Genomic DNA, 12,248 nt, shown 5'->3' on the forward strand with positions numbered 1-12,248 from the left:
GGGGAAGCACAGATGTGCTTTGCAAAAACAAAACCCCTCGATTTTTTTCCTCCAAAAAGCCTAGAAAAAGGCAGGAAAAAAAACACTCATCTTTTTTTTTGGAGGGGTAAACCACACTTTATTCAATGTTTGGAGTATGGTTTACAGGAATTACAAACGGGTCGTGGGGAGATCCCATCCACAAGTACCGACCCACATCTAAAGATGAGGAAAACTTAGCTAAATTGTGATTTTATTTTTGAAGGATGTAGTAAAAAAACACTCATCTAAAACCCGAAAACATGTACAGAAAAATTTGCATGGCCGCGTAGGAGAAGCCCATAAAATGACATGCGGAGGAAAAGCCCATAGAAAGGAAGCGTCGGTGTATGCCCCCCCTGAAGCCAGAGGCCCGTCAAACAGTGGCCCAAGCACTGCGTGGCAGAACGAACCGCCATTCTCCTGCCACCGCACACCCCGCGCTGCACACCGCAGCGCGCCGCCACGCGTCACCCCGACCGAGCCGTATATGAACCCGCCGGGCCAAGCGAACTCCGTTCTCTCCTCTCCTCGGCTCATCCCCTGCTTCCGTGACACGACGACAAGCGAAACAGAGCACCCCACTACCCAAGAGAGAACCCAGACACGCCTCCGGCCACCAGCCGATCGCGACGATGCTGCGCGCGGCGGGGAAGAGGCTGATCGGCGCAGCGGGGATCCGCACAGCGGCCGCCGGAGACTCCCCCGGCGCGGCGCTGGGGGCGGTGGCGGCGAGGAGGGGGTACCACGAGCGGGTGGTGGACCACTACAGCAACCCGCGCAACGTGGGGGCGTTCGACAAGGACGACGCCGACGTCGGCACGGGGCTCGTCGGCGCGCCCGCCTGCGGGGACGTCATGAAGATGCAGATCCGCGTGGACCAGGCCTCCGGCAGGATCGTCGACGCCTGCTTCAAGACCTTCGGCTGCGGCTCCGCCATCGCATCCTCCTCCGTCGGTCAGCAAAACGCTCCTCCGCCCCCTCGATTTCTTTCCTCCGCTAGCCCTCTTCATTTGCCTGTCTCGTGAGCTTGCGTTCATGTGGAGGCCTGAATTTAATTAACACTGCTGCACGGAATCACTGCTCACCAGACAACAAGAGCTTCATCTGCATCCATTTCCTTGCGTTTATTTTTACCTTCTTATATTGATATATATGTAAGCCCAGCTAATGGGGTTGTGATTCATCCTTAAAATTATCCCTGAAATTTAATCGTTTTTGTTCCAAAACATAGTACGTACAACATATTAGTTAGTCACGGGGATAGTACTTCTCATCCAACTGTTGATATCTGGGTACTGTTGCACGAATTCAGAAATTGTCAATTTAAGCTGGACTGCATGAATAACTGTTGTTCACAGGCCCGCCCTTTCATGCTACTGAATACTGATCGAATGCATTAACCACTTTAATTTACCAGCCAAATTCTTCGCATATAACATAGGAGCAACTATGTAGTGAGCAGAAGTTGTGCTGCCGTATATATGACCTTGTCTATTGTTTTCATCCTAGCTAGTAATTCGGAGGAAGCATTCGGTGTATTTAGTCCTTGGATACTATTATAAGATATTTTTGCAGTTCAAATTGAACTGCAAAAACGACTTCTATTAAGGTATGGAGGTAGTAGTATGCATTATCCCTCGTAGACTTGCTTGATAGAACCATTGTTACATATATGCCGAAGCTCGGTAAGCTTGTCCTGAATTCTGATGTCTGATCAATCTTAATTTACATTTGCAGCCACTGAGTGGGTGAAGGGAAAGCAGATGGAGGAAGTGGTAGCGATCAAGAACACGTAAGCGATCTGTTTAATTAATTGTTCAGTACTGCAATTCTATTGGCAGTCTAGCAGTTTGAATCCTCTGAAGCTTTGCTGACTGGCCTTGTTTTTCGGTCATTTTCCAGAGAGATCGCCAAGCATCTGTCGCTGCCGCCGGTGAAGCTCCACTGCAGCATGCTCGCCGAGGACGCCATCAAGGCCGCAGTCAAGGACTACGAGGCCAAGAAGACGAAGGCGGCTAAGGCAGAGGAGTAGTTCGTCAGTCAGAAGCATAGGAAGCAACACATCATGTACATATACTGCATAATAAAGAGACGGAGAAAGAGAGGTTGTGCTGATGGTGTTGTAGTATTTAACAAAACCGGTGTGAACAATAAGCATTGTGTTCTGTGTAGTGTACTGTATGTTGTAATCAATCTCCCGTGTGTTCGCTCCAAGCTACCGGCTTTGGTCGTGCATGGCACAAGTAAAAATGCAGAAAATTCAGAGGAAGCGAGTCTCTGGCAGAACTTCCAATCTTTCAAGTTAAAATCAGCTAATGACTGTCCATTTACGCCATTTTAGTCAAGAACGGCTAATATGCGCTTAGGCTGATCATGGTGGGAGTAACTTAGACTAGTCTATATTACTACCTCTATAGTGCATAGTATCATAGATGGTCTCATTTATTGTCATGCATGACACATAATAGCATCACATTTATTATGTTACGGTATCTACATATGTTACTATAACCATCTCTCTTCTTTAATTGACTGCCACATAAGCATGTTTGTGAGTCTCAAGTACATGATACTACTTATATAACCCTCGCTATGGCTAGCCTTAATCAACATACTCCCTCCGTCCCAACATAAGTGTCTCGAGCTACTACAAAACTAGTACATAGTTGAGACACTTTCTTTAAGATGGAGGGTGCTAAAGCTAATACAAAATTAAGACACTTATTTTGGAACGAAGGGATATAATATAAACATCATACTCCTACTCAACATTGAAGAGCGCTACTGGCATTTTACAACGCCTCGGTTCCTGGAGCTGTCCAACATCATAATAAACAAACAGTCTGCTTCTTGGTTTAGGGAACCCACAATCATAACTGATTCGGTTGTAAGAAATCCTCAACTTCATTGATTCTCAGAAATCTATAGCCCAAACAGGCAGCAACCAAGACTGACATTGCTTAAGGCTGGTCATAGTGGGGAGTAACACAGACTAGTAACATGCATATGTTACTAGTCTATGTTACTATCTTCATAATGGGTAGTAACATATAGATGATAACATGTAAGCCTTTATTAATTGAACTATAGACTCATTTTATCTCGGGTGTCTTATGTTATAGTAACATAATATGTTACCACAAGCATCTCTCTTCTTATTAACTCCATGACAAATAAGCAAAATTATCTTGAAATGTGTTATGTTGCTACGTAAGTTACTCCCACTATGACTAGCCTAAGAATTAATGATTGATATGAGAGCCACAACACTTTTTTCAAAAAATCCTAATAAAAAAGAAGTGCCCACCGATAAAGACCATGCAGGAATTTGATATTTATTAATGAAGTAAGAGTTTGGAGAAAACTTTTATCAGCATTCATTCTGTTCACATATCTATTATGTTTGGACAATGTATGTCTTCGATATATGTTTTTCATTGAGATGTTCGCGCAATAGGAGCACCCGTATTTCTGATGGCATGCATGAAAAGAGTTATAGGTTAGACTGATCCAGTATAGTCAGGCCCATGTTTCGCAGAAGAGAACTCACAGCGGGGTAATAAAGAGCCCATGTTTCGGCATGCATATACAAGCAGTCTGCTCTGCTTGAACTTTCGTGTGACACAGCTAGAAGGGTGACGACCCAGAGGGAGCTCCTATTCGGCGTGTTCTTCCTCAAAAAAAAATAAAAATCGGCGTGTTCGGCGCCGTGGAAGCAAACCGGCGCCTACTGGCAACGCAAGTGGGCCGGCCCACGGACGAAAGAACGCAGTAGATGACTCGCGATAAAAACCGCAAAAATATGCTAGTACGAGGACTCTAACCCGCGCTGTAAAATGCAAGATTATCCAGCTAGCCACTACACCACCGGGAGTCTAGTGATTTATACAGAAACGTGAATCTTTAAGAACCATAAAAGCCGCGCTATTATTACACATTTTTGAACAATTCGTTTTTTGGAACAATCAATTTATTAATGGAAAAAAATTTCATCAAACTATGAAAAAAGTTTCATCAACTAGAAAAAAAAGTTCATCAAATTTGAAAAAAGTTCACCGATTTTGAAAAAGTTCATCGAGTTTGAAAAAAGAGTTCATCAAATTTGTAAAAGCAGTTAATCGAATTTGAAAAAAAATTCATTGATCTTGAAAAAAGTTCATCAAATTTGAAGAAAGTTCATTGTATTTGAAAAAAAAGTCATCGAATTTGTTAAAAAAAAGTTCATCTATTTTTTTAAAAGACAATCTAATTTAAAACTTCATCAATTTAGAAAAAAGGTTTAGGAAATTTGAGAAAAATCACGCATTAAACAAAACAAAAAAGAATGAACCGAAAAGGATAAAAGAAAAAAATGAACTTATAAGCTAAATAAATGAGAGACAGGAAGAGTATTGCAAAAGCACGGTGGTTAGTGTGTTACCCCCGCAGCGAAGTCTTCGCGGGTTCAATCCCCAATGCCCACACATTTTTTACGTCTCTGAAAACAGTAAAGCAACAAATGGGCCGAGCCCACTAAACGTGGCTGCAGGCACCCGTTTGCAGAATGCACATTAACGGGCGCCTACAGCGCCAAATAGGAAATGCCGACGACCCATGGTGTTAGTAAAAGTATTACATACTTAGAATTGTATTGTATAACTTAGCCCATGTATTGTGTTTTACTAATAAAACACCCGTATAGTATTAGGTTCAATTTTATTTTATATGGCAGTTCCATGTTCTTATTAATCCGGGGTTTTCATAATATTTAAAATAAAAATAGATGCACAAAGTAGTACGCTTATATCTGAGTGTATGATTTTGCAACCATACATATGCAAGCCAAAATATATCTATATAGTATAATCTCTAGGTTCAATGTTTGACTTTGCCCTAGTGCCTCTCATGGGAGAAGTCGGATCCTGGCAAAACATTACTACAATGTCTAGTTGACATGTCATATATGGAGTAAGGTGAGTAGAAATTTCGCAAAAAAAAGTAAGGTGAGTACAAGAGTAACTGAACTGTGATCAAAAGGAGTCCAAATAAGGCTAAAATTACGACTTGAAAATAAGCAATCCCTCCCTTGTACAGATATACATTTACTAAATTTATTCTCCATCTTCCAACATTTTAATATGTGTGGTCTCATGTTGTCACATTATTGGACAGAATATACAACTTTTGCATACCGATGAACATGAATCGACCAAAGAGAAGAGCGTGCATAATTACTCTCACCACCGTTTGACTGTAGCCCTTTACTAAGTATATGGCTTGCAAAACTGGATGCACTTAATGCAACGATGCTATATCAAGAACAAATGAAAATTCAATACCTTTTTTATGGGGGTGAAAATTCAATACGATGGTGGTTGTTGATTCATAAGAATAAACAAGCAATGACAAAGATTTGAGAACAACCTCTTATTGCAATTATGCATACTTTGAGAGTTTTCTAGTATATTGATAGCCATCCATTTGATTTACTTACGCTTAACTAAAATCATGCAATCTAGAATCATGTATTAGCTTTCGAGCTCTCTCTCATGATATTTAATGATATAGATAGGAACATATACACATATTTAAATTTCATCTTGGTGATACAAATTAATATGTAATGACTTGAAGTTGTGTTGCTTATATTTTTTCCTTCATGCAGGAAAAATCAATTTAAGTAGAATGTTTCAAGAAGAATTATCTGCAATAAATAAATAAGTCACTTTGGCATTTAATATTTTCTAAAAGTTTAGTGTAGGTGTATTTCCCAAGAATTTTGTTAAAATTGTATATAAAATATATTATATCATATTATTTAGCTGCATTATGTGGCTAATTTTGGTGATATAACATAAAATTATAATTACTAATATTGTATGTGAAAAAAAATTAGTTATACATCAGTAAAAATATTTAATATAAATAAGTAAAGAATTTTAGTTATGATAATTTATAGAGACAATTCACACACATTTTGGGGTTGATTGCAACATCTTTCTTCTTAAAAAAGTCGAACGTGATTTCTAATAAAAGGGGAGCCGGGGAGCGCTGCACGACAGCTACTCAGCTTTTGGTGAGTAGGAAGCGCTGGGAGAAGCGGGGAATGTCGTCCATGGTGTTGGAAGGGCGACATCGTGTTAGGTTCTTTGTAGATAGGGTTTTTTAATTGTTAAATTTTAATATATGATGAAAAAAATTTAAATTGACATTGAATAAGTTTGTTATATAAGTTTATATTTTTTTACACTATGAAAATTTTATAATACACGGTGAATTTTTCTTAATATACGATGAAGTTTGTTGTAATATGCGATGGAGTTTCCATATAATACATAAAAGAATGAGGAAAAAAATAAAAAATAAAACAAAAATAAAAAGTAAAACCGGAAACAAAACAGAGAAAAAAGAACCGTAAGTAAAAATCCCTAGAAGAAAAAGATATCCCCGCAGAAAACAGCCAAGGAAGCAACAATGATCAAACATCACTCGAGTCCCGTAAGTGGCCGGCTCAACCGGCTCCACAGTGAAGTGATGACTATTTCACACCCGCGGGCGGCAAATAGGATTGGCCACGCCGCACACCCCGCGTTGCACACCGCAGCACGACGCTACACATCACCCCGAGCGAGCTGTATATAAACCCGCTGGGCCAAGCGAACTCTATTTCTTTCCTCTCCTATGATCAACCTCTGCCTCCGTGTAACTGTTGGGGATCGTATCAGAAATTTAAATTTTTTTACGCATCACCAAGATCAATCTATGGAGTAATCTAGCAACGAGGGAAAGGGGAGTGCATCTACATATCCTTGTAGATCGCTAAGCAGAAGCGTTACAAGAACGTGGATGAAGGAGTCGTACTCGTAGCGATTCAGATCGCGGTTGATTGCGATCTAAGCGCCGAACAACGGCGCCTCCGCGTTCAACACACGTGCAGCCCGATGACGTCTCCCGTGCCTTGATTCAGCAAGGCGAGAGGGAGAGGTTGGGGAAGACTCTGTCCAGCAGCAGCACGACGGCGTGGTGGTGGTGGAGGAGCATGGCACTCCAGCAGGGCTTCGCCAAGCACCGCAAGAGACGAGAAGGGAGAGGGGTAGGGCTGCGCCAAGAGGGAGATGTTCTCATGTGTATGGCAGCCCCAAACCCCCACTATATATAGGGGGAAGGGAGGGGCTGCGCCCCCATCTAGGTTTCCACCCCTAGGGGTGGCGGCCAGCCCTAGATCCCATCTAGGGGGCGGCCAAGGGGGAGAGGGGGGGCACCACTAGGTGGGCCTTATGCCCACTGAGCCTAGGGTTTTCCTCTTTTCCCTTCTCTCTTCGCCTTGGGCCCTGGTGGGGGGGGGGTGCACCAGCCCACCTGGGGCTAGTCCCCTCCCACACTTGACCTACGCAGCCCACTGGGGCCGGTGGCCCCACCTGGTGGACCCCCGGGACCCTCCCGGTGGTCCCGGTACGTTACCGATAGCACCCGAAACGTTTTCGGTGACCAAAATAGGACTTCCCATATATAAATCTTTACCTCCGGACCATTCCGGAACTCCTCGTGATGTCCTGGATCTCATCCGGGACTCCGAACAATATTCGGTAACCACATATATCGATTTCCTATAACCCTGGCGTCATCGAACCTTAAGTGTGTAGACCCTACGGGTTCGGGAACCATGCAGACATGATCGAGACAACTCTCCGGCCAATAACCAACAGCGGGATCTGGATACCCATGTTGGCTCCCACATGTTTCACGATGATCTCATCGGATGAACCACGATGTCAAGGATTCAATCAATCCCGTATACAATTCCCTTTGTCTACTGGTATGATACTTACCTGAGATTCGATCGTCGGTATCCCGATACCTTGTTCAATCTCGTTACCGGCAAGTCTCTTTACTCGTTCCGTAACACATCATCCCGCGATCAACTCCTTGATCACATTGTGCACATTATGATGATGTCCTACCGAGTGGGCCCAGAGATACCTCTCCGTCACACGGAGTGACAAATCCCAGTCTCGATTCGTGCCAACCCAATAGACACTTTCGGAGATACCCGTAGTGCACCTTTATAGCCACCTAGTTATGTTGTGACGTTTGGTACACCCAAAGCATTCCTACGGTATCCAGGAGTTGCACAATCTCATGGTCCAAGGAAAAAATACTTGACATTTAAAAAAGTTTTAGCATACAAACTACACGATCTTGTGCTAGGCTTAGGATTGGGTCTTGTCCATCACATCAACGACATCCAATGATGTGATCCCGTTATCAACGACATCCAATGTTCATGGTCAGGAAACCGTAACCATCTATTGATCAACGAGCCAGTCAATTAGAGGCTTACTAGGGACATGGTGTTGTCTATGTATCCACACATGTATCTGAGTTTCCTATCAATACAATTCTAGCATGGATAATAAATAATTATCATAAACAAGGAAATATAATAATAACCATTTTATTATTGCCTCTAGGGCATATTTCCACCAGTAACACGGGGAGAAACGAGACAGAGTATATCTTTCCTCTTTCCCTAATTTTTAATAATAAAGCATTGATTCCTTCTTTCTCCCTAATCTTCGTACGTAATTACTTTCGTCCGTCCATCTCATCCGTCAATCCAAACCAACCTAACGTCAAAATCACTAGTTGAGGAGCGCTTCCCGCAACAATTAGTCTGGGAGCGCTTCGCGCGCGACAAGTGTCGCGCGCGGGGCACTCGTGAGACTTTTCCGGGGCGCTCCGCGCGTGACACTTGTCGCGCTGGGGTGCACTTCTGTGATTTCCGGTTTTCAGTTTTCCCTTCTATTTTTTCCTTTTTTTTCATTTTAGTCCTTGTATTTTTAGTGTTTTGTAATACACTTTTGATCTGTTTTGAGATTTGTTTCTCCCTAGTGTGGTTGAACCGTCGTCGTTGACTGTTCTTTCGTTGCCGTCGTCGCCGCCCGTCGCGCCCACCTCTGTTCGTCTCATGATTACGGCGGTCCCCGTCGCGCTCGCCTTGCTTGTCGCCTGCTTACGGCGGCCGTTCTTTACCGTGGACGGCGCTTCCCTGTTTGCACCATCGTCGTTTCCTACCGATTGCATTGTGGGTTCCCTGTTTCCTTTTTGTTTTCGTTTTTTGTACCCATTATATTTCCAGGATATGGATATTTATGGGGTAGTTACGGGTGGGAGCTTTCAATACTATCAGACTTTCAACTCATTTTGTGCAATTAGTTCTTGATAATCATTGTGTTCTTTGCAGGTATGGCTTGTCCTTTTTGTCGTATGCCGGGTGGCCCATGTTCTTCTGTTGATTCTTCTGTAGATGGGTTCAGTGTGGTTCTGGATCGGCGTTGTTCGAGTCGTGTTGTAAGAATAACATTTTTTAATTTTTGGCACACATGCTTATTTCTTTTGGTGTTGCTCATGTTGTTTTGATTTTGATTATTATCATTTTTTTGATTCGTTGTGTAGTATGTTCCGTGCAATGTTAGAGCTCATCTTGCTCGTTACATCGAGGAGTGTAGGCCTTTAGCCATAAGGAGGGGTGACAAAGATACTGATCTTGCTCTTCACTGCAGTGAGGATTATTTGTATGGTGTTTTGTTTAGTAGGATCGGGTGAGCAACAAATTCCATGGTTCTTCCTGAGAACGATTGGCCAGTGATTATGGTGTTTGTCCCGTGATATAATGACCATTAGGATTGAGCATTATGGAACGTGTATTGGCGTTGATGTTTACCGGGGTGGAGATATATTGTCTCCTTTACCTTCTGTTGGTAAGGTTTATTTTTATTGAAGTATTTAGCTTGTTTCGTTTCACAAGATTTGCTTTCGCTTGAGCCTGTGAAATTTTATTTTGTCGCTCTTGATGGTCTGAGCGACTCTGAGAAGGATCTTGTTGGCACTTGTTTTTACAGTCGCGGTGTCGATCTCAATTATCAGTAAATGTATTTCATGCCGCGACAACTGTTTGATGACAACTACATACTCTCTTGTACTTTTGTTCACATGATTAATTCCATGAATGTTAATGGTCATCATATGGTCAGATTTATTTTCCATTGCTTTTCTTAATTTCTATTTATCTTTTATTATTTCATCTTTTTATAGTTTTAAAATTTTGTTTTACTGGGCATATGTGTGTGCAACTAGTCTTCCTGCCAACTAAATATCAATGTGTGTGCAATTAGACTATATTAAAGCCAACTAAACATTAATGTATATGCAACTAGAGTACATTACAAGCCAACTAAGTATATGTATGTGCAACTAGTCTAGTCGGTGGTTCTATGTGGTACTAAGACTAGCCATAGTCATAGTAATATACACTAGTAACATACACATATCCCTAGACTATATTACTACCTTCATAGCGGGTAGTAACATAGGTATGGTGTCATGCAAAGCTTCATTTATTAGGTTATAAACTCATAGTGCATTGAGACATGTGATGTTACGGTAACTAGCTAAGTTACTCAAACTACCTCTCTTCTTATTAACTCATTGACACATAAGCATATTTGCTTAGTTGGACTTGATGTTACTGCTGAAGTTACTCGCATTGTGGCTAGTCTAAAGTTGCACGATGTAGTACCAAAGTTGCACAATACAGTACTAAAGTTAGCACAATATAACATCAAAGTTGACATCAATTATTTTTGTCGAAGTATACTCATATGGGATCTAGTTTCAAAGATCTCGTCACGAAGATCCCAAAGGTGAAAACAGATCTGAATTCCGACACGCGGTTTGAAATATATGACTTTTTAAAAATTAAAGGCCCAGAATAAATACACCTGAATCTGTTTTGCTGTCAATCAGTATGATAAGCCTGACTACATTTAATGGTCAATTACATGCACTAACAGACAAATCATACGCATGCATGTGTGTGACACAACACGGCCGTTTGTTTTCTTGAAAAGGTGCGCGTGCACTTTGAAGATTTTAGGCAACATACCTTGAGAATCTCGACGCGAGTACATGAAAAGGGTATGGGTGGGTGGAGCACCTAGGAGCTCCTAAGGTTAGGAAGATGGTAATCTTCTTTTTTTTGCGGAAGAGGAAGATAGTAATCTTCTTGTGTGCATTTTCTTTATTCTTTCAGCAGTTCTGCTACCTCAATGCAAAGAATTTAAAATTTATTCATACATTTTTGGGATTTAAATCTGTAATCTTGATACATCCGTTTGAGAGAAGTACTTTTTTGACGGAGGGAGTACTTCACATCTATACATAATCACAATCACAACAAATTTCATATTTACAGTCGTGGCTATGGAGACACGTTCTATTCACACGGGAGTTCACATGAACAAGACTACGTACGTACACACGCGTCGCAACCAAATCATGACATGCCATGCCACGCCGCGCTCTCTGGCGCCGTCAAGCCACCTGCCGCATCTCCACGGACGCCGCGGCCGGCACCACCGCGGTCACCGTGGCCGGCGCGGCGGCCTCCATCTTGGCGACGCCGTGGCCGTGGCCGTACCCGCCGCCCTCGAGGTCGTCGTCGTAGTAGGCGACGCGGTCCCTGCGCGGGCGCGGACGCAGGTGCCTCTTGGTGCACACCTGGCCGACGAGGCAGGAGATGACGATCAGCGCCGCGATGACGCCCAGCACCACGAACACCGCCGTGTACGACCCGCCCCCGCCGCCGGCGCCGGCCGACGCCGCGTCCTGCAGCGGCCGCGCGTGGATGATGATGCCCGTCCCCTCGCCAGCCGACGCCATCGCTCGCTGCGGATGCTCGCTTGCTTCGCGGTGGGATGAAGGCGACGACGATCGATGTGCGGCGCACGTACTTGTAATCTCTCGCGGCTTGGGTTGATATATATGCTTGGAGTGAGGTTGAGGGCTGGTTTTGGTCTGGTGTGCAAGGGGAGGATTGGAGCTTGCGAACTCTGCAATTTATGCTGTGTTGTTGTTCCTTGCCGGCGTCCATGGCAAAGCTAAGGATCCATCCAATCCAATCCAATCCAACGTTGGTTGCCACTCACCGTATTCCTTCCAAAGTGTCCGATCAATTGCAGTCTCGCAAGTTTACCTTGCAAGATTCTTTTTTGGGATGCTCTTAGCTGGGGTGCTGGATTGATGGATGGGTGTCATCTTCCTCCTTTTGCATGGATCGATTCTGTCTGCATGAATGGCCGATCACCGTCCATCGCCGATCCGAGGGTCAGAAACGTGCAGCTGTCGTGGCTAACGCACGTCACATTCGTTTCCTACGTGACACATCTTCTTATCTTATCTTCGAGCGC

At 43.3% G+C, this 12,248-nt stretch overlaps 1 protein-coding gene across 1 annotated transcript; it reads left to right on the forward strand.

The window, feature by feature from the left end:
• The first annotated feature begins 556 nt into the window (after positions 1-556).
• LOC119349620 (iron-sulfur cluster assembly protein 1-like) lies at positions 557-2,290 on the forward strand. Its single transcript, XM_037617679.1, has 3 exons — positions 557-975; positions 1,759-1,813; positions 1,924-2,290. The coding sequence occupies exons 1-3, from the start codon at positions 654-656 to the stop codon at positions 2,051-2,053; spliced, it is 507 nt and encodes a 168-aa protein (XP_037473576.1). The 5' UTR covers positions 557-653; the 3' UTR covers positions 2,054-2,290.
• The last annotated feature ends 9,958 nt before the right edge of the window (positions 2,291-12,248 follow it).

The sequence above is a fragment of the Triticum dicoccoides genome, chromosome 1B (assembly GCF_002162155.2).
Source record: "Triticum dicoccoides isolate Atlit2015 ecotype Zavitan chromosome 1B, WEW_v2.0, whole genome shotgun sequence".
NCBI classification, from domain to species: Eukaryota; Viridiplantae; Streptophyta; class Magnoliopsida; order Poales; family Poaceae; genus Triticum; species Triticum dicoccoides.

Excerpts from the sequence above, each read along its gene's own strand:
- LOC119349620 (XM_037617679.1), top strand. The coding sequence starts at position 654 with ATGCTGCGCGCGGCGGGGAAGAGGCTGATCGGCGCAGCGGGGATCCGC. Across the intron at positions 976-1,758 it reads CATCGCATCCTCCTCCGTCG|CCACTGAGTGGGTGAAGGGA; the intron begins GTCAGCAAAACG and ends TTACATTTGCAG. Across the intron at positions 1,814-1,923 it reads GTGGTAGCGATCAAGAACAC|AGAGATCGCCAAGCATCTGT; the intron begins GTAAGCGATCTG and ends GTCATTTTCCAG.